Source organism: Cherax quadricarinatus, chromosome 74, assembly GCF_038502225.1.
Source record: "Cherax quadricarinatus isolate ZL_2023a chromosome 74, ASM3850222v1, whole genome shotgun sequence".
NCBI classification, from domain to species: Eukaryota; Metazoa; Arthropoda; class Malacostraca; order Decapoda; family Parastacidae; genus Cherax; species Cherax quadricarinatus.
The window spans coordinates 6391015-6415092 of record NC_091365.1 but is presented as its reverse complement, the minus strand read 5'-3'; the positions used below and the strand labels follow the sequence as shown (position 1 = coordinate 6415092).

The 24078-nt window shown below is 37.0% G+C and overlaps 1 protein-coding gene across 6 annotated transcripts in view; it reads right to left on the bottom strand.

Annotated features, from left to right (window-relative positions):
- The window catches only part of LOC128700201 (sodium/hydrogen exchanger 9B2), a 98960-nt gene that overhangs the window by 33733 nt on the left and 41149 nt on the right, over positions 1-24078 (bottom strand). For all 6 annotated transcript variants that reach the window (XM_070100749.1, XM_070100750.1, XM_070100747.1 and 3 more), the window contains 4 exons: positions 12149-12414; positions 9570-9752; positions 8418-8593; positions 4818-4996 (listed from right to left, as the gene is read on the bottom strand). In XM_070100749.1, the coding sequence (XP_069956850.1) occupies positions 4818-4996; positions 8418-8593; positions 9570-9752; positions 12149-12414 (804 nt within the window). The remainder of the gene's footprint in view (positions 1-4817; positions 4997-8417; positions 8594-9569; positions 9753-12148; positions 12415-24078) is intronic.

Here is a 24078-nt window from a genome sequence, read left to right as displayed (position 1 = left end):
TACAAGTATTCAATTTTATTCCTGTAGTAGCTTGCAAGCTGGTTGCCATACAAAACAAAATTAATGTCACATCCCAAATTTTAGCATAAAATTAGTGTATGTGAATTCTGGAATTTTAAATCTAGAATACTTTATCTTTAAGGATAAACTAGCTAGATTTTTTCTCAAACAATTTCATTTCTTGTGAAGAAAGCATTAAGAAACAGCATACGTAATTATAAATGAACATAACAAACGGCACCAATGAAAAAAAATTATGCAAATTACATAAAACAAGTTTCCTTAAATTTTTTTTTAAATGTTTATTGCATATGTATGAAGCATCATTAATGGGTAATCAGCTATTAGTTGGGCTATCAAGATCACCAGTCTGCGAGCTCTGTAAGGTTATTAGTAACTTTTTGGTAACACTCTTTATTACTGTATTTGTATGTTTTTTTTTTTTTTAACAAGTTGGCCGTCTCCCACCGAGTCAGGGTGACCCAAAAAGAAAGAAAATCCCCAAAAAGAAAATACTTTCATCATCATTCAACACTTTCACCTCACTCATACATGATCACTGTTTTTGCAGAGGTGCCCAGAACACAACAGTTTAGAAGCATATACACCTACCATCTGACTTACGACCTGCTCAACATACGACCATTCGACTTACGACCGTGTTTTCTATGCCAAATTTCTGGGAAATAAACAACTGTTTGTGTTGTACACAGTATTTATCCTAAACCTTTCAGTATAAAATACAGTATTAACAGCATAAAAAGTAAAGTAAAAAGTGAAATATCAAAATAAAACAATAAAATAAAATCATTACAAAAATGTGATGTTGATATTCAGTAGTAAGGTTCGACTTACGTCCATTTCAACTTATGATCGGTTTGTCGGAACCAAACTCGGTCGTAAGTCAGATGGTACCTGTACGTATAAAGATGTACAACATATCCCTCCAAACTGCCAATATCCCAAACCCTTCCTTTAAAGTGCAGACATTGTACTTCCCATTTCCAGTACGTACTCAAGTCCGGCTATATAAAAATAACCAGTTTCCCTGAATCCCTTCACAAAATATTACCCTGCTCACACTCCAACAGCTCGTCAGGTCCCAAATACCATTCATCTCCATTCACTCCTATCTAACATACTCACGCATGCTTGCTGGAAGTCCAAGCCCCTCGCCCACAAAACCTCTTACCCCCTCCCTCAAACCTTTTCGAGGACGACCCCTACCCCGCCTTCCTTTCCCTACAGATTTATACACTCTCCATGTCATTCTACTTTGATCCATTCTCTTTAAATGACTAAACCACCTCAACAACCCCTCTTCAGCCCTTTGACTAATACTTTTATTAACTCCACACCTTCTAATTTCCACACTCCAAATTCTCTGCATAATATTTACACCACACATTGTCCTTAGACAGGACATCTCCATCGCCTCCTTGCTGCAGCATTTATAACCCAAGCTTCACACCCATGTTAGAGTATTGGTACCACTATACTTTCATACATTCCCTTCTTTGCCTCCACAGATAATGTTTTTTGTCTCCACATATACTTCAATGCACCACTGATCTTTTTTCCTTCATCAATTCTATGGTTAACCTCATCCTTCATAAATTCATCTGCTGACATGTCAGTTCCCAAATATCTGAAAACATTCACTTCTTCCATACTCCTCTCCAATTTGATATCCAATTTTTCTTTATCTATATCATTTGATACCCTCATCACCTTACTCTTTTCTATGTTCACTTTCAACTTTCTACCTTTACACACTCTCCCAAGCTCATCCACTAACCTGTGCAACTTTTCTTTAGAATCTCCCATAAACACAGTATCATCAACAAAAAGTAACTGTGTCCATTCCCATTTTGTATTTGATTCCCCATAATTTAATCCCACCCCTCTCCCCAACACCCTAGCATTTACTTCTTTTACAACCCCATTTATAAATATATTAAACAACCATGGTGACATTACACATCCCTGTCTAAGACCTACTTTTACGAGAAGTAGTCTCCCTCTCTTCTACACAACCTAACCTGAGCCTCACTATCCTCATAAAAACTCTTTACAGCATTTAATAACTTACAACCTGTTCCATATACGTACTTGCAACACCTGCCACAATGCTCCCTTATCATATTTTTTTTTTTTTCAACAAGTCGGTCGTCTCCCACCGAGGCAGGGTGACCCAAAAAAAGAAAGAAAATCCCCAAAAAGAAAATACTTTCATCATCATTCAACACTTTCACCACACTCACACATTATCACTGCTTTTGCAGAGGTGCTCAGAATACAACAGCTTAGAAGCATATATGTCTTTTCTAAATCCATAAATGAAATGAAATCTTCCCTACCTTTATCTAAATACTGTTCACATATATGCTTCAATGTAAACACTTCATCTACACATCCCCTATCCACTCTAAAACCTCCTTGCTCATCCGCAATCCTACATTCTATCTTACCTCTAATTCTTTCAATAATAACCCTACCATACACTTTTCCTGGTATACTCAGTAAACTTATTCCTCTATAATTTTTACAATCTCTTTTATCCCCCTTCCCTTTACATAAAGGAATTATACATGCTCTCTGCCCATCCGTAGGTACCTTCTCGTTTTTCATACATTTATTAAACAAAAATACCAACTACTCCAACACTTTAACCCCTCCTCCCCCTGATTTTAACATTTCTGTCATGATCCCATCAGTTCCAGCTGCTTTACCCCCTTTCATTCTACGTAATGCCTCGTGCACCTCCCCCACACTCACATCTTGCTCTTCTTCACTCATAAAAGTTGGTATACTTCCCTGGCCAGTGCATGAAATTACCGCCTCCCTTTCTTCATCGACATTTAAAAGTTCCTCAAAATATTCCCGCCATCTACCCAATACCACCATCTCCCCATCTACTATTTCCCCTACTCTGTTTTTAACTGACAAATCCATTTGTTTCCTAGGCTTTCTTAACTTGTTTATCTCACTCCAAAATTTTTTCTTATTCTCATCAAAATTTCTTGACAGTGCCTCTCCCACTCTATCTGCTCTCCTTTTACACTCTCTCACCACTCTTCACCTTTCTTTTACTCTCTATATACTCTGCTCTTCTTATAACACTTCTGCTTTGTAAAAACCTCTCATAAGCTACCTTTTTCTCATTAATCACACCCTTTACTTCATTCCACCAATCATTCCTCTTTCCTCTTGCACCCATCCTCCTATAGCCACAAACTTCTGCCCCACATTCTAATACTGCATTTTTAAAACTATTCCAACCCTCTTCAACCCCCTCACTACTCATACTTGCACTAGCCCACCATTCTGCCAATAGTTCCTCATATCTCACCCAAACTTCTTCCTCCCTTAGTTTATACACTTTCACCTCTCTCTTACTTCTTGATGCCATTTTCCTTTTGTCCCATCTACCTCTTACTCTAACTGTAGCTATCCTAAGTAATTGAAGTTGATTTATGTTAGGGGAGGAAATTATAAAAGCACTGTAACACATTTAGCAGTTTAGTATCAGATCTGATCACTCTGAAACTGCCAACTGATTTTTTTTCAACATGCTAGCTGTCTTCCACCGAGGCAGAGTGACCCGAAAAAGGACTTTAACCATCAGAGGCATGCAGATATGACAGCGGCCCAGATTAAACAATGTAATGCAATGTGAGTCACTGTAATTCTGTAAGCATCAAGAGCTGCCATTTTTAAATTTGTATTTTATTTATCTATGTATTTTTGAGTTAAATAATGCCCACTCTAATCATATACAGTGGACCCCCGGTTAACGATATTTTTTCACTCCAGAAGTATGTTCAGGTGCCAGTACTGACTGAATTTGTTCCCATAAGAAATATTGTGAAGTAGTTTAGTCCATTTCAGACCCCCAAACATACACGTACAAACGCACTTACATAAATACACTTACATAATTGGTCGCATTCGGAGGTAATTGTTATGCGGGGGTCCACTGTATAAGATTTTCTGGGTATGTGATGGGTTCAAGAGAGTTGTATGCACAGTTTATAACTTCAGCCAAGCTATGTTTGCATATCCAGTTATTAAGGCAGTGGTACCTTGAGTTTCGAACAACTCCCAACTCGAACAATTATGTAAGTGTATTTTTGGAGGTCTGAAATGGACTAATCTAATTTACATTATTCCTTATGGGAACAAATTCGTTCGGTATTGGCATTCGAACAACCTTCTGGAACGAATTAAGTTTGTAACTCGTGGTACCACTGTATTGTGTTAGCTTACCTGTAATTGTGTTATTATAGTTTACTTTTGATACCCAATTTATTTGCTTTTTATTTAACACTTTGAGCTGCTAGTCGGTCATGGTTTGTTTTATCTTGTGGCCTAAGTACAGCCATGATAGCCTATTATTCTTAATTATTTTTATTTACACTGCTTTAGTTGTGTCTGACTACTGTAAAACCCTAGCACAACAGCCAATTTATCTTATGAATACAAGTAACATACAAAATATTATTTTACATCAGCTATTCAGTCCATCATCACTACTAACATATCTACTGAAGTTTGGTCAATGTGATAAAAATTTTCTAGAAGCTACAGCCTAGCATAATAAAATAAAATATTATAATGTACAGTATTCAGAAAATTACATCCAAATTTAGACAATGATTTAAATTAAAGTTTCAAGTGATTTAGTACCATATAACTGAAGTGCAATGCTCTCTAAGTACTGTAGCCAGTTACATATTGAAAATACACTAAGGATTTTAACTTCAGAGCAAAAGAGATATCATGCAATGTACAAAGAATGATATGAAAAACATTACCTTATGGCTCCCAAACATACCCAAAGCACCAAGACAGAAGACGATTATAAACTTGTATACTGCTCGATTCCTTTTTTCCTTATAAGGCACAAACCAACACAACAACCCAAAGAAAATGCCATATATGATCCCCAAAAGGATCTCAACAGGACCCTTTAGTATTGTCCAAATTAAAGAACCTGCAATAAAATATAAAATAAATCAACAAATGAATGTGATAGATCAGTTTACATAATTATTTATGATTTAAAAAAAGCTTTAAAATATTGCTTTAATTTGTTTCCATTTAAATTAAGGTATGCAGCATCTTTGTAAAAATCCTTAAACCCATAAAGGCATAATACCTTCATACATTCTCCAGAATTAAAACTCAAGGCACAGCTCCACTTTTGTACTTATGTCATTAAGGTTCAATTGCTAGTCTCCAACAGCAGGGCCTGCAGCAAGTTTAGAACTGATCTGGTTCCCAATTAGCTTCTCAACTACGGTTAAACCTTGATATAATGGACTTTTAAAATTATGGGCAAAATCCACTGGTTAAATTGTATTTTTAACTCCTTTATTTTCTTTGTTTATTGCACTATATCTGTAAATTGTGTGTTTAGGAGTATATTAGAAATACAGTAGAGTTTTTTAACTCCTTTATTTTCATTGTTTATTGCACTATATCTGTAAATTAGAAATACAGTAGAGTAGTTTAATGAATTTTATTGCTATTTTTTAACATTGCTCTGATTTAACAGACACTCAGACAATCCCCCTAATAGTCCAACAATGAATCAGTGACAATGACACTTAATTAATATGACACTACCAGTACATGGTCACCCATGATGTAGCTGTTGGTTTCTACACCTATTCCAATTGCCACAACTCCTACAGAAGAGAATTAACTATGCCCAATAGAACATGGTGAGAGGTAACCTATGCTTCAAGGTAACAAGGGACAATCCAGATCTTCAAGATATATTAGGGTTTCATATTATATTTATCTTGATGAATATGACAATGGAATCACAACCAACCCCATTAAAATGTTCGATGGTTCAAGTGCACTAACCAACTGATGCCCATCACTGCCTCAATGAATTAATTTGGCAAATATTTTTTAATAAGATGCATCAAACAAATGAATGATATCAAACACCTGAAGAATTTGCTAGAAGGCATGTTCCTACTAGGTGAAATAAATTAAAAAAACAAATGTTAGTATGGACCTATATCTGGGGAAAGAGAAGTCTCTGTTCAAGTAGTCCTAATAAACACTGCCAAGATAGGATATAATTCCATGGCCCTATGTACATAAAAACATAAAAAAAAGTTCTGGATCTCTTCAAAATTGTAAATTTATTCCAGTCTGCAGGCAAGACTCACTGTGCTCTGCCTATAATTACTTGGTTGTACTTGTACCAAGTTTGTTATAGCAAATATAAGCAATGGTTGTGGGTAATTAAGCAGATCACATATTAACTAAGCAAGCATCTGTGTACTTCGTTTTACTGGGAATAATTGGTGATGGTGCTGACTTAATGATGAGACTGGAGTATTTCATTTAGTATTATGAGAGAAAACAAGGTACTGGATATATATGAAAGTAGGATGCAGCCATGTGCTGTCCTTGTCTTGCCATAACCACCAACATACGCATACTTGTCGACAAAGCGAAAACACGAAGCATTATTATTTTGCTGGAAATATCTGTAAATACTACAAACTTTTTGTATTTGTATAAGCAGGGTAAGAGATTAAATACTTGTATGTCTGTCACCACCTGGCGTGCATCATGCACCAAGCACAAAACCTCTCATACATTTTCCCATAAAGCCTTGACATGCATCATTCTAACCTACATTCTGTGCATCATACATGTACATTACATACCACAGGTGTTCAACATTGATGAAACTGGAAAATTTTCTTAAGCACTGCAAGAGAAAAAACACTACTTGTGGGTGGGAAACTTTTTTAGATTATGTGCTTGGCTTGTGCTGTTGGGACCTATATTTTGATGGTTCATCACTGCAGTATAATGGCTCTCTTCCAAATCTGTAGAAAGTTCTGTGCCTATCAATCTTCAGTACATTCTCACTTGGAACTTAACTTTTATTTATTGTGTAAGTTCATGTCTGAACCCTACAACTCTTTTTAAATGCACATACAGTACTTACTGCTTTTTGCATTGAAAGCCAAACAGCATGAAGAACATTATTCTTTTACAGACTGCACTTAAGGATTAAAACTACTTCTGTTTTGTACTGCTGTTATACATTGTTTTATGATGCAACTAAGAGGGTGGGTTATAATCCTAGGGTGGGTTATAATCCTAGGGCAAGTTATGTACAAGTATTTCATGTTATATACTATGTGAAGGTACTTGTAGGGTCGCTTGCAGATTTCGTCCCATATATTATTCATATATATATGTATAAATATTTTTTAACACGCCGCCCACCTTCCACCAAGAAAGGGTGACTGAAAAAGAAGAAACGCTTCCAGAGAGTTTTCCGTTTTTTTTTTTTTTTTTTTTTTTTACATTTAGTAATTTATACAGAAGGGGTTACTAGACCCTTGCTCCTTGCATTTTAGTTGCCCCTTATGACATGCCCCAGCCATCTCCCACTGAGGTAGGGTAACCCGAAAAAGAAGAAACACTTTCAACGTCATTCACTCTATCACTAAAGCACAGGTGCACCAATACTTTAGTTAAGATGCCTCTCCAAACTGCAAATGTCCCCACCTCTCCTTTCGAGTGCAAGCCCTAATTTTTACCTCTGGCTAACCAGTTTCCCTTAATCCCTTCACAAATGTCACTTTGTCCACAATCCAACAGATTGTCAGGGCCCAAAAAACCAAGAACTGACTGGCCCATTGTCCATTATGACCTGTCTAGCCTTTCTCAAACTTCTCCCACTCACAACACACCAACTCAAAAAAAAATATGTCCAGATTATACCTACGCCACCATAATCAATTACGTATTTGTCTTTCTTATTCTTGGCTTTAAATGTCTAAGAAGTGAGGCACTTTCAGCTGTCACAATAAATATCTTCATATCCATCAAAATACATAATATATTTTGATGGCTATGAAGCCTAAAATGATGGCCTAAAATAATGATTAAATAGCTTTATACACAATCATTAATGCTCAAGATAATTACTGCATCAACTAAAATTATAATTTGCACTGCTGTAACAACTAACTCCTCACTCACAAAATGAAGAGGAAAACTTGAGATGACATTTTGGTTTTAAAAATGGTCCAGGATGAATTTAAACACTTTCTTGGTTATGTCACCAATTTGTGGGTTAGTGGTAAATTTAATTAAAGGATATTTTTATACATCACAGGGTGAACATTAAAATGGTATAAAATACCAACAGGTTGTTAGGTAAGACACATATGCAACAGTAGGTATCTTTATTTCGAAACGTTTCGCCTACACAGTAGGCTTCTTCAGTCGAGTACAGAACTGTACTCGACTGAAGAAGCCTACTGTGTAGGCGAAACGTTTCGAAATAAAGATACCTACTGTTGCATTTGTGTCTTACCTAACATCACAGGGTGTTTGCAATATTGTTTATGGGCACAGAAACTAACCTTCAGCAAATGTTAATCCCAACAAAACACTGAAGCCAGTAATGGCCAACACATCATCAATGCTTGCTGCTGCAATGATCAGAGTAGGGATGCCCTGGTCCACCCCATAACCTTGTTCACTTAACTTTAACAAGCTTGGAACTACCACTGCTGGAGATACTGCGGCAACAATAAACCTGGAATATACGTCACTGTTGGTTTGGAATAGGGTTGTGAGTCAACAAGTATTTATAAAAAGCCCGTTTAGCCAATGGAAATCATATAATTTTTATAAATCAAAACATTAAGCATCTTTGCCATTCCCAGAGAGAACACCACCATTGATTGCTAACTGATTCTACCTACCAGACAAGACAGCAATTCCCATCACCTCTCTACTCTAAACAATCAACACTGGCATTGAAGTCTTCATCATTAAAACTATTCACCAGGCCACTCATTAAGTTTATGAATATCTTCCTAATACTCATAAAATACATGTTACAGTGAATTAATACAAATTCATAAACACTGCTAAATACAGTGCTTCCATGCATAAATCTTCAAATACAGTGTAAGCACAAACTTTCCCCTGAATCAACAACTTTTGTTTCCTTTCAGTTCTACGCTGGCATTTGATATCATTAGCAATGTACCAAACTTTGCAATACATGCATAAATGACAATACTGTAGTTAAGCTTGCACATCCCCTTTCATTTTAGTGGCCTAGGCGCACAATCCTCGAATCCTAGTTAAAATGTATAAAATAAATATTTCAAAGATTTTTTTTTAACATGTCGGCCATTTCCCACCGAGGCAGGGTGACCCAAAAAGAAAGAAAAACCCAAAAAGAAAGTAAAAACTTTCATCATTCAACACTTTCACCATCACTCACAGATAATCATTGTCTTTGCAGAGGCGCTCAGATGCGACAGTTCAGATGTCCCTCCAAACTGCCAATATCCCAAACCCCTCCTTTAAACTGCAGGAATTGTACTTCCCATTTCCATTTCAAAGATATTTTAAATAGTTACAAAAATACAGTAGCCTAAAGTGTATGCATACATGCAATTATTTGGAAATATTTGATAAATCATCCAGTTTTACTACAAAAAGTAAGGAAAAGAATAAATTAATGAACATTTATATTAATAACTGCACAAAAAGCTTACCCAAGCATAAAACCCCAACTCCATGGAAGACCGAGGAAGAACGTAGATACGATGCCCATCGTTGTGGCTTCTATTAAACAAGGAAGGAATGCCAAGCGTATTACAGTACAGCTTAACTTTTTTAAGGCCACAGGGTCCAGTCCTAATCCAGCACGTATTAATATAATTACAAGTGCAATGTTCCTGCAAAAATAAATACGTACATGTATGCAATTTAATATAATATTAGCAATTAGTTGAAGTAACTGAAGCTTTGTAGAATTAAATAATAAAAAAGGATTAAAAAAAAATTCTAATTTTTACCACTCCTAATATGTTTTGACATGCTTGTAAGATTCATTCTATATGGGAGGGAGGGTAAAACTTGCAAATAAGTGAAGGCAATCAATAAAGGCCTTTCCTTTTCAAGGAAGCTTATGCATTAAAGGGGATTCAACTTAATCATAAAACTGGAAGTAACCCATAAGATTCATAAAGGTCATTCAAAGCTTCTCACAGTCATATACTGTACAATCATAGACACCAAAACTCAAATTACAAATTTCAAATAAAAATTAAAGGTATTCACAGTGACAAACACACAAACAATATCATACCAAGTTAAAATAACTTACATTAGATAAACAGTCTTAATTAATTATTTATTTATTACATGAAAACAGGAAAAATGAAAGTACTTGATTATCCCTTGACTCAGTAAGTTACTTGGTCTCTAAAGGTCACATGATATAGCATGTACCAAATACCGCTGAAAATTAAAAACTTTTTATGATAAAATGACAAAAAAAAAAAAAAAAAAAAAAAAAAAAAAAAAAAAAAAAAAAAAAAAAAAAAAAAAAAAAAAAAAAGCTGGGTTTCTTGTCTTGTAACTACAATTAGGTAAGGTTATTGCAAATAGGTAATAACTACACACATGCTGAGGTACAATGTTATTTGTATGATAAGATAAACTTGTTTCAGTTTGATCACACAAAATGCAATGATTATTTATGCAAAGTTTAATATTTACTAATGTTTCACATGAGGAGTTGCAAATAACAAAAAAAACTCTACATACAAAAAAAAATCAAACTTTTATTTCTTTGTAAAGGTTACAATGTGTGCTTACATTTCATAATTTGATTGGTACAAAGAAAGCCACTGTCTTGCCTAGGCATTTCGGGCAGACTTAACCTAATACTTAAAGACTACTTAAATCTAGACAGGTGAAGAGTGGTAGATTACAAATATTCAATACTTTACTCTATTATTAACATGAGGTAGTACAATTTATGATACATTTTTAAGTTCGTAATAACAGCTTAACCCTTTCAGGGTTTCGGCCGTACTAGTACGGCTTACACCCCAGGGTTTCTGACGTACTAGTACGCCTAAATTCTAGCGCCCTCAAATCTAGTGAGAAAAAGCTGGTAGGCCTACATATGAAAGAATGGGTCTATGTGGTCAGTGTGCACAGTATAAAAAAAATCCTCCAGCACACATTGCATAATGAGAAAAAAAACTGATTGTTTTTTGGATTAAAATAGCGACTTTGCACTGTATTTTCGTATGGTATTTATTGTTGTATTCTAGTTTTCCTGGTCTCATTTTATAGAATGGAAGACATATTACAGAAATTGAGATGATTTTGACTGGTTTTACAATGAATAGTACCTTGAAATTGAGCTCAAAGTAGCAGAAATGTTCGATTTTTACCAAAGTTCAAAAGTAAACAAATCATGCCAAGCGTCCAATACACATCAACTGGTGAGTCTAATATTCTTTCAAAATTGCGCTGATATTATTTATACCATTTGTACACTAATACAGTAGTCTGCATAACAGTAAATCTTCTATTTTTTGTAAGAATAAAAATTCAAAGTGGAAAGCCAAAGAAATATAAGAGGGGCCTGGGGATGTGACTAACGAACAGAGAACTTGTTATTTTAGTGCCAGGAATGTCTTTCTTGTTTATTCTGGACTCTATTCGGAAATTGGCATCTTTTGAATTTGTGTGAAATTGGCAAAATTGCTAAATTCTGACCACTTTATTGGATAGTTGAAACTGGTAAATGGGTGGTTTCTTGTACTCAGTCGATGGAAAAAATGGAGTTCTAGCGAAATAATTATGATTTTTGTTGACTAGTACATTGGAATTAGCTGAAAATAGGGCTCAAAGTGGGCAAAATCGCCGATGTGTAAACATCGTTCAGACTGCTAACTTCGCGAGAGCATAATTCCATAAGTTTTCCATCAAATTTCATACTTTTGGTGTCATTATGATTGGGAAAAGATTCTCTATAGTTTCATAAGAAAAAATAATTTTTTTTTTTAAATTTGAGGGACCCTGAGAACAAGTCTCTGAGAGGGCCTGTGGACCCTGAAAGGGTTAATCGACCATACCACAGGCAGGGATAGTCCTCACAGTCAGAGTCATAAAACTCCAGACTGACTGATCGGGAGTTTTATGACTCTCTGACCCTGGGTTCTATCCCCACCTGTGGTATGGTTTGTTTGCAATCATGTCATTATGATTTCGTGAGTCATGGCTTAATAGTTTCATATATTTAAGGGCATTCTGTACCATAAAAAAAACTTACCTTAAAGCAGATGACCAATAGGTATCAATGTTATGTCCAACAACATTTATTACTGGCACACTGCTGAAAAGTATGCCCACCACAAGGCTACCGAGCAATGGGGGTAAGCCTATGAAGTTGGCCATGAAACCAGCAACCAATGCCACCACATAGAGAACCAGTAGATTGAAGAAGTTACCACCAGGAAGAGCCAATTCTCCAGTAATGGCAACAAGGATGCCCCAGAATGACAAACCAACCACTATCCATATTAGACAGTCCCCCACCTGTTAAAATATAGAAAATTTATACACTGCAGTATTCACAATTAATTCACAATCTGGAGAGGAAACTTCAGAGGATGTTTCAGTCATCTTTAATGGACCAAAACGTTGTTTAATGTTTCCTCTCCAAACTATGAGCTGTATATTATTCAAGCCATAATATTGTGAATTTTATTCCTATTTACAACAGCTTATTATATTCCTGTCAAAATACAGATAATAAACAGATTATTTATGAAACCATCTGGATACCTCATATTATATTTGGTATTTTCAGCATTCAAAGAAAAATTATGTCACATCCTCCAACATCATGAAGGTCATAGTTAATACAACTGCCTACATGTCTGAGCGCATGTGCATCAGTGTCCATTCTTTATGCAGATTCTTTATGCAGTCAGTGCATGTCCTGCCTCAGAGGATTGAGCACATGTGTATGTTCCCAGACAGATTTTTTCCTATTATATTATTATTTGATTCATGGAGCTAATGCTGAGGTCATACAGTGCCTAGGGGAATTAGATCCAGTTCCTTGGATCATGAGCCCCTCCCCAGTCTCAGGGCACCTCCCATGAGAGGTTTTCCTAATTAAGTCTGCCTGTGCTTCCACTAGTGGCAGATAAAGAATTTTTATACAGTAAAGGAGGGAATCAGGGGTGGCAATTTGGCTAGGAATAGGGGAGGCTAGGGTAACTTAGTCTTGAACCTACAGTATTATTATTTTCATTTGGGGTAGCTTTGATAAAGGCTGATAGAGATAAAAGAGGGATGAAGCTCCAGGCCAAATGTCATTGGTTCATCTAATCCCTCCCATCACTGCTTATTGTTGAAATCATCTGCTAGGGTGCTTGTGGTGCACTGTGTAGCAGCCTCTGCTCACTTGCTATGGGAATGTTTCCTTAAACCTGTTGCTCTTATTCATCTAGAAGCAGCTACCTGGGTATAATGGGAACTGAGAACAAGAGCCAGCCTTAGGAGATGCAGGGCCCAAATAGGAACAATTTTGGAGGGGTCCATGTATGGAAAGCAATCAAACTGTGCGTTTAAAAAATACATGCGAATTAATGGACCAAACAGACGTAAGCTACATTTTAATATAAAACTGCACACAACATATTATATCCAAAGCCACTTTATTTTTATTTCGTGCTGTTGTGTGTACTTGACAAGCCGAGAGTAGATTACACTAGCCAGCCATAATAGTCATAACAGCAAAACAGCTGTCATAATACAAGACACAAATCACTCTTCGATATCCCTCGTATTCATCTCTCCCTAAGCAAAAATGCTATGAAAGTAAAGGGCCCTAAGATCTGGAATTCATTGCCAGAACACACTCAAGGACTCCTATACACAAACAACCCGCACATAAAAGAGAGAAGCTTACGACGACGTTTCGGTCCGACTTGGACCATTGACAAAGTCGCACTGACTTTGTCAATGGTCCAAGTCGGACCGAAACGTCGTCGTAAGCTTCTCTCTTTTATGTGCGGGTTGTTTGTGTATCGTTCCAGTCACGGTATTGTGCCTTTTTGTTATTTATTAATTATTCAAGGACTCCTGCCTGTAAATATATTTAAGGCTCTACTTAGAAATCACCTCATCACCAAAAATTAACTAGACAAATCATACTCAATACCTACCAGTTACTCAAAAGCTATGCAAAAAACTTATATGTTAAGACTGTTCAACTTAAACTTAATTCAACTCCATTACTGTATATTGTGCTAAGGATTGCTCAACCATATACTCAATACTTCAAAATTAGGATGCTCAAATTTCATTGTCTTAATACTATTTTGTGATAATTTCATATTGTATTATTATTATAATCAAAAAGAAGCGCTAAGCCACAAGGGCTATACAGCGCTTTCATATTGTAAATTGTTCCATTGTAATATTTCCATATTGTAAATTAATTCAAATTGTACCATTGTTTGTAATAATTTAATTTTCAAAAACTAATTTTAAAACTGTAATTATTCACTACTGAACTTCTCTACTAAACTTATTAAAGCCTGTTAGCACTACCTACAACAACTTAAATCTCTTGTACTCACAGGTTAATATTAAGTTTGCCTGAAATGCTCTTCATACAAAAAGGCTTTTGGCATATACACCCAACTATTATATTCCTTTGTACAACTATGTATCATGTCAAAATAAATTTCTTATTCTTATAGCGCGAGGCCGCCTTAGGCGTGGGGCCCAACTGGGATCAATCGTCCAATCGGCTTAAGGCCGGCCCTGACTGGGAAAAAGACTCTAAATGAAATAAGAGAGTTTGATGACATCCTGACTACAAAAACTGAGTCACAATACTGGGGCTAGAAGTTGTGAATCGACCCCTGTAACCACAAACAAGTGAGTAAACGCGCGCATACACACCCACCCTTGCTAGTCCGGGGCCCAGTCTAGCAAGGGTGGGTGAACGAGCGTGGGTGTGCAAGCCCCTACCACTCCAAACCTCCTTTACAACCTACCTCCTTTCCTAAGACGAACTGTACATCACTTTTACTTTACCATATACACACACAATATAAATATATATACACGTATATGCAATACTATCGCAGACCTGCGATCGTAATGCAAGACAAGCTACGAGGGATGGAAATCCTCAGCTCAAGAGTTCTATCCCCCGTAGCTTGTCTAGCAAATGCATGCATGCATGTACACACACACACACATATTATATAATATATATATATATATATATATATATATATATATATATATATATATATATATATAATTTTTTTTAAACAGGTCAGCTGTCTCCCATCGAGGCAGGGTGACCCAAAAAGAAAATCCCCAAAAAGTTTTAAAATACTTTCATCACTTTCACCTCACTCACACATAATCAGTCCTTGCAGAGGCGCCCAGATATAACAGTTTAGAAGCATGCATATATATATATATATATATATATATATATATATATATATATATATATATATATATATATATATATATATATATATATATATAGATATATATATATATATATATATACATTCTTTCAACACACCGGCCGTATCCCACCGAGGCGGGGTGGCCCAAAAGGAAAAACGAAAGTTTCTCCTTTTACATTTAGTAATATATACAGGAGAAGAGGTTACTAGCTCCTTGCTCCCGGCATTTTAGTCGCCTCTTACAACACGCATGGCTTACGGAGGAAGAATTCTGTTCCACTTCCCCATGGAGGTAAGAAGAAATAAACAAGAACAAGAACTAGAAAGAAAATAGAAGAAAACCCAAAGGGGTGTGTATACATATATATGCTTGTACATGTATGTGTAGTGTGACCTAAGTGTAAGTAGAAGTAGCAAGACATACCTGAAATCTTGCATGTGTATGAGACAGATAAAAAAAAGACCAGCAATCTTACCATCATGTAAAACAATTACAGGCTTCAGTTTTACACTCACTTGGCAGGACGGTAGTACCTCCCTGGGCGGTTGCTGTCTACCAACCTACTACCTAGAATATATATATATATATATATATATATATATATATATATATATATATATATATATATATATATATATATGTCGTGCCGAATAGTCAGAACTTGCGATCTTGGCTTAAATAGCAACGCTCATCTTGCCATATAGGACAAGCAAAAATTTGTGTATGCAATAATTTCGCCAAAATCATTCTGAACCTAACGAAAAAAATATATTTCACTGTGTTTGTTTAGTATTAAATTATTGTAAACAAATCTAAAATATATTTAGTTGGGTTAGGCTAAAATAAATTGTTCTTGTTATAATAAGGTTAGGTAAGTTTTCAAAGTTCCTTTTGGTGCAAAATTAAAAATCTTTACATTAACATTAATCAAAAAAATATATCTTTAAACTTTTAAGAGAAAATTTTAGAAAGGACTTAATTTTAAATGAGTTCTTGCTAACTGACCAGTTTTACATATTCAGCACGACATATATATATATATATATATATATATATATATATATATATATATATATATATATATATATATATATATATATATATATATATATATATATATATCAATAACACTGCACTAGCCAAGGACTCGAACCCATGTTGTACTGGCCCACCTTGGCTATTGATCAATACCACTCGTTCGTGGTTACAATTATATATACATATGTATATATATATATATATATATATATATATATATATATATATATATATATATATATTTATATATACATATATATATATATATATATATATATATATATATATATATATATATATATATTTATATATACATATATATATATATATATATATATATATATATATATATATATATATATATATATATATATATATATATATATATATACTACATAACAGGTTGGCAATTAAGTAGTCGTAATTGCCAACCTGTTATGTAGTAACTATGTTGCAGCCAGCAGCAACAGCCTGGTTGATCAGGCGCTGATCCACCAGGAGGCCTGGTCACAGACCGGGCCGCGGGGGCGTTGACCCCCGAAACTCTCTCCAGGTAAACTCCAGGTAATAAAGCATCTACGTATATAGGAGTGTTGAATGTGTCGTCTTATATCCTAAAGTCATCATGAGTAAATTAAATGACCAGCCTGCATGAGGTCTTACTGAGTTATATCTTCGTTGGTTGTTAAAAATATTAAACATAATCATATTAGCTGCACTATACTTTGCACCAAAATCTTGTAGCAAACAACTGGTACCGTATATAACGTTAATTCTATTTTTTGTCGTACACTACACACTTTATATTACAGTAATATTTCTGATGCTTACCTGTTACAGGTGAGACGAGAACAGAATTAATTAAATCATGAGACAAAGACAATTACTGTATTAATTTTAGATTCTTTCTATATTTATACCAGTAAAAATAACTCATACAATATCTGCCAAGAGTACTCCTGCTTCATAAAATTATAAATAAAACGTTAAATGTTTTTACCTTACTCATATTTGCGTCACTAGACGCAACCTTCATTGTACCTTAGCAACAGGTGAAGCTATCAACTAAAGTTGTACTAGATGCAGTTATGATAACTGCTGAACGTATTATATAACAACAAAATGGGCGATACGAGACCATAAGAAGTTTATGAAAGACAAGAACTTCGAGCGTATGCACTAGGCAAGGTTGACGGGCGCACTGACTCAACCTGCTGCTGCTGCTCTCAGGAGTCAGAAACATGAGCTTTACCACGTGATCCCACAATGACTCGCATCTCATCAACAACACGTAACTACTACATCTCCTCCGTGGGAAAAGCTTTATAAAGTGTATCTACCCGCACTTTAATTCATCAGTGTCACCGGAAGTCGATGTTGAGTTACGGAAGCCCTTATCTTATCTGCATACTCTCCCGCGTTCGGACGTCCCCAACTGTCCTCGCCTTCCCTCGTTAATATAATTACCAAATACTGCCCTTAGAAAAATAATCTCCAAAACGAATATTGCTGACCAACCCAAGTTATTTTGTTACACTTATCCTGGAAGACAAAAATAATCTCCAGCCCCAAGATTATCACCATGCATCTCAAAGACCATTCGTTTCAGTTACATTGTTTACACAATAATAATAATAATAATAATAATAATAATAATAATAATAATAATAATAATAATAGCCGGATAAAAAAAAAGAACAGACAACCGGTGTAAAGAAATACGGCCAATGTTTCCACCCCTTCGCAGGGAATCGAACCCGGACTTCACCGTATGAAGTGAGAGCATTTGCCACCAGGCCACGGGGCACCTAATATATTAATATTATTGCTGTTAGCAGAGCTCGTATTGCAGAACCCCTCAAGGAAGGTTTCTTGATGCTGGTGAGGGGCTCTTGATCTAGGAAATTGGATCTATGCTCCAGTTCCCTGAATTAAACCTGGATACCTTTCATATCCCCCATAGGCGCTGTATAATCCTATGGGTTTAGCGCTTCCCCTTAATAATAATAATAATAATAATAATAATATGCACAAGCCGTCGTAGCCCTTAAAACATTATAATTTTATTATTAATTATTATATTTAGGTGGAAACGGTAGGATAAAAGGCGATGATCAAGTCCCAAGGGGACAGCTCCCGTTCCTTGGATCAAGAGCCCTTCGCTAGCATCAAGGCACCGCCCCTGATTAGACGAAAAAAAGATTATTGTGACGAAGGGAAGAGGGGAAAGTTTTACTGAGGGGAGAAAGATTTGTTGAGTGAAGAAAGTTTTAAGAGGAGAAAATTTTGTTAAAGGAAGAATGTGGTGAAAGACTTAATCCAATGAACTGGCGCAACTCTTCTCTGGATCAAACCTGACTACCTCCCGATGGCCCCTTCGCTCTTAGTGCTTACCAGTAATAATAATAATAATAATAATAATAATAATAATAATAATAATAATAATAATATAGTACTACTACTACTACTAATAATAATAATAATATAGTACTACTAATAATAATACATCACCAATAAAGCAATACTGCTACAATAATCATCAGGAATGATAATAAATTATTATTATTATTGATGTGAGGACGACAGGGAGAAGTGTTTGGTAAAGTTGAAAGGGAAAGTAGATGGAGGGAGGAAAGGTCTCTGGTGTGGAAGTAGAGTGGGGACAAGTAGTAGGGGGAAAGGGAGGGATTTGGTGGGGGATAGTATCTGTTGGGGAAGGAGGGGTAAAGCAGGTCAAGTGAGTGGTAGGACGAGGGAAAGCGGTTGGGGAATGGGGGCAAGAATCAAGAATAATGGATTAAGGTGATGGGGGAACTGGGGAAAGTGATGGGGAAATAAGGGTATGGGCACATTAAGAAAGAGTAGTTGGAGAGCAAGTGGTGGGGGATTAAGAGCAAGTGGCGGGGGATTAAAAGCAAGTGGTGGGGATTAAGAGCAAGTGGTGGGGGATTAAGAGCAAGTGGTGGGGATTAAGAGCAAGTGGTGGGGGATTAAGAGCAAGTGGTGGGGGATTAAGAGCAAGCGGTGGGGGATTAAGAGCAAGTGGTGGGGGATTAAGAGCAATTGGTCGGGGATTAAGAGCAAGTAGCGGGGGGTTAAGAGCAAGTGGCGGGGGGTTAAGAGCAAGTGGCGGGGGAATTAAGAGCAAGTGGCGGGGGAATTAAGAGCAAGTGGTGGGGGATTAAGAGCAAGTGGCAGGGGATTAAGAGCAAGTGGCAGGGGATTAAGAGCAAGTGGCAGGGGATTAAGAGCAAGTGGCTGGGGATTAAGAGCAAGTGGCTGGGGATTAAGAGCAAGTGGTGGGGGATTAAGAGCAAGTGGTGGGGGATTAAGAACAAGTGGTGGGGGTTAAGAGCAAGTGGTGGGGGATTAAGAGCAAGTGGCAGGGGATTAAGAGCAAGTGGCGGGGGGTTAAGAGCAAGTGGCAGGGGATTAAGAGCAAGTGGTGGGGGATTAAGAGCAAGTGGTGGGGGATTACGAGCAAGTGGTGGGGGATTAAGAGCAAGTGGTGGGGGGTTAAGAGCAAGTGGTGGAGGATTAAGAGCAAGTGGTGGGGGATTAAGAGCAAGTGGTGGGGGATTAAGAGCAAGTGGTGGGGGATTAAGAGCAAGTGGTGATGGGGGATTAAGAGCAAGTGGTGGGAGATTAAGAGCAAGTGGTGGGGGATTAAGAGCAAGTGGTGGGGGATTAAGAGCAAGTGGTGGGGGATTAAGAGCAAGTGGTTGGGGATTAAGAGCAAGTGGTGGGGGATTAAGAACAAGTGGTGAGGGATTAACAGCAAGTGGTGGGGAATAGGAAAAGTGGTACAGAAAGGTTTTGGTTGAAAAATAAGAGAAAATTCTTAAGTGGAGAGATATCGAGAAACATAAGAAAGAAGGAACATTGCAGCAGGCCTACTGACCCATGCGAAGCAGGTCCATGTCTTCCCTCCCGGATTAGCCCAATGACCCACCTAATCAGGTCACTTCCACTTAAGGAAGGAGTGCTGCATCAGACCTAGAAGCACAAGCTAGTCAGGTCCAACTCCCACCCACCCACACCCACTCACGTATTTATCTAACCCATTTTTAAAGCTACACAACGTTTTAGCCTCAATAACTGTACTAGGGGGTTTGTTCCACTCATCCACAACTCTATTACCAAACCAGTGCTTTCCTATATCCTTCCTGAATCTGAATTTTTCCAACTTGAAACCCTTGCTGAGAGTCTTGTCTTGGCAGGAAATTTTCAGCATGCTATTCAAATCCCCTTTATTTATTCCTGTTTTCCATTTATACACCTCGATCATATCCCCCCCTAATTCTACGCCTTTCGAGAGAGTGCAAATTCAGGGCCCTTAGTCTATCCTCATAGGAAAGATTCCTGATACATGGGATCATCTTTGTGGTGAAGGTTTTAAAATTGGTTGACATTAATGGTTGTGGTGGGAGGGAAAGGAAGAAGTTATCAACAGAGCTTAGGTGAATAAGACAAGCCTGGTGGGAGCAAGAGGGAGGCTAGAGTTTGGCGAGGAAAAAAGCTTAATGGTGAGAGGAAAATAGTTTTGTGGAAGAGAGGTGGAAAGTTTTGCATGTGCAGGGGAAAGTGATAGGTTGGGGAGGAAAGTTGGGTGAGGCGGGGGAGAAGAGAGATTTTATGTCAAAGTTTCTCAAGACATGGGTGAGTGAAACTCCTGATCACATGACAGGATTTCCACTGACTTACCAGTTGACTAAAAGTCTGGCTGCATGAGTAGCATTTAGATCTTGCAATCAGCAAATGAAAGAATGAACCTCCACCTCTTGCACTGAGTGACCCATAAGGGTTTAGTAATTCACATAAACAAGAACAGTTTACTCTGTTAATAAAAAAGGTATTCAGCCTCCTGCAGCTCCAGATTTCCTCCATTGCCACTGTATTCCCTCCTTCAAGGAGGTCTTGCTGCTGATGAAAGGGAAAAGCACTAAACCCACTGGGGTTATAGAGCACAAAGGGAATGGGTGGCAACCAGATATGACCCAAGGAAGGGAAGGATAGGTCTGCTTCCTTGGATCAAGAGCCCCTCATTGGCAGAAACGAAGCTTCAGCTGCCCTCAGTTTACTTTCATCAAAACTGATTACCTCCCATTCTCCAGTGAACATAATTAAACAATTTCTATTTCTTGCCTCCCCCCACCACCCTTACAAGGACTTGGAGATGGGAAGTACAGTGCCTGCACTCTGAAGGAGGGGTGTTAATGTTGCAGTTTAAAAACTGTAGTGTAAAACACCCTTCTGGCAAGACAGTGATGGAGTGAATGATGGTGAGTTTTTCTTTTTCGGGCCACCCTGCCTTGGTGGGAATCGGCCAGTGTGTTAATAATAAAAAAAAATACAAATTTTATTTCTTTATGCAGTATGAATAATGTAGTTTACATGTAAAAAAAAAACAAACATTTTGGGTAAACTAATCCTAATGTGCACAATAAGAGAGGTAGCTAGTAAACAAATGGTAGTTTTAAAAAGTATGACTTATTACTTCAAACTGATTCAGTGATCTTCGGTTTTGTGGAGTGAATGAATAGAGATGGTGAAGATACAGGAGGCTACTTAGTTACAACTGAAATACAGTGGGACAAGATATGTTACTAATTTGCAATTTAATATAGACAAATGCAATGTTCTAAACACTGGACAAGAAAATAACCATGGCACATATAAGCCAAATAATGTAGATCTTAATATTACTGACTGCAAAAAGGATTTGGGAGTTCTGGTTAGCAGTAATCTAAAACCAAGATAACATTGCATAATTATTCGCAATAAAGCGAACAGAATCCTTGGCTTCATATCAAGGAGCATAAATAATAGGAGTCCTCAGGTTGTTCTTCAACTCTATATATCTTTGGTTAGGCCTCATTTAGATTATGCTGCGCAGTTCTGGTCACCGTATTACAGAATGGATATAAATGCACTGGAAAACATACAAAGGAGGATGACAAAGCTGATCCCATATATCAGAAATCTTCCCTATGAGGATAGACTTAGGGTCCTGAATATGCATTCTCTAGAAAGGCGTAGAATTAGGGGTGATATGATCGAGGTGTATAAATGGAAAACAGGAATAAAAGGAATATAAATAGGGTGCTAAAAATATCCAGCCAAAACAGGACTCGCAGCAATGGTTTTAAGTTGGAAAAATTCTGACTCAGGAAAGTTATAGGAATGCACTGGTTTGGTAATAGAGTTGTAGATGAATGGAAAAAACTCTTAAGTACTGTCATAGAAGTCAAAATTTTGTGTAGTTTTCAAAATAGGCTAGATAAATACATAAGTGGGTGTGGGTGGGTGTGAGTTGGACCTGACTAGCTTGTGCTACTAGGTCTGATGCCATGCCCCTTCCTTAAGTGGATGTGTGCTGACCTGACTAGGTGGGTCATTGGTTTAAGCCGGGAGGTGACTTGGAACTGCCTCCCATGGGCCAGCAGGCTTGCTGCAGTGTTCTTTCTTATGTTCTAATTTTCTATGGGAGTTGATTATGATTTAGTCATACCAAATGTGCATTCAGAAAATATATTTAACTTTACGAGTATTGAGAAACTTTTGTTTCCCATTGGCTGCAATGGCTTTTGTCAACAGTAGAATGGTTTTGCAGCTTGTGAATAAACCTATCCTTCATTAGAAAAGTAGCAGCTTCAAGATTGGAAAGCCATATTTTGTTGTAGCTTTCAGCAATCCTGAAACAATGAAATTACACAACTTTTGTGTGATCTTGAACAACTTCCCCAGCTCTGTTTTTGTCTGAATACATACGAAAATCTTGAAGGTGTACAGCAAATGTGCCATCCAATGGGTATACTGCAACTCCTCCTGGAGATTAAAAACTAGTTTCTGAAAGTGGCACACCACTCTGTTCATTAATCACGGCTCCAGGCCCCCCTTAAGAGGCAGCTAATGGCTGAGAAGTGAACTCTGTTATGTATGGTCCAATTTCTTTCATTTTTGGTGTACTTTACAAAGCATCTTTCCATCATACATTGCCCAAGTTTCAATAAGATAGCCCAACAAACAACTGAGAGAAAAAAAAATATTTACCAAAAATCATATATGGCAAGCCCAAGCCAGGTACTAGAAATAAGTCATTGTGTGACTTTTTTGGATTATTCTAGGTTCTCTACACATATGCTGCTATGTATGATAATCTATGTAGAGAAAATAGCTTTTTTGCTTCAGTTTTAAGGTGCATTATGAGTGTATATCACAGTTAGCCCTGTGCTATACTCCATTTTCTCTAATGTAAGCCACCAAGACGAATAGGAGGATGGTACTTGTATCCCATATCCTCTTCATACCTCCGTCGAACAGCTCGGTATTATGCCAAATATTATTCATTCTGGAAAATTTACAATGTTTTTGTTATTTATATTGTTTATGTCATATTAGATCAACTGTGATAGGTAAATAAGCCGCAGTGCTGATATTAGCGTAATAATAAAGCATATTTCCCTGCATCACCAGACTGAGCTCATGGCAACAGACAGTGGCTTGAAAGCCACCTTTTATGGACAATGTACTGTGTATGTGCTTTACACAATGAGAAGCATTTCTTTTATTTGTTGGAACCATGAGGCCATGAGGCCTGGTCACAGACCAGGCCGCGGGAGCATTGATCCCCGGAACTCTCTCCAAGTATACTCCAGGTATGGCTAGGGCTAAAAGCAAGCAGGTTATAACAATAAGTGGAGAAAAAGAAAT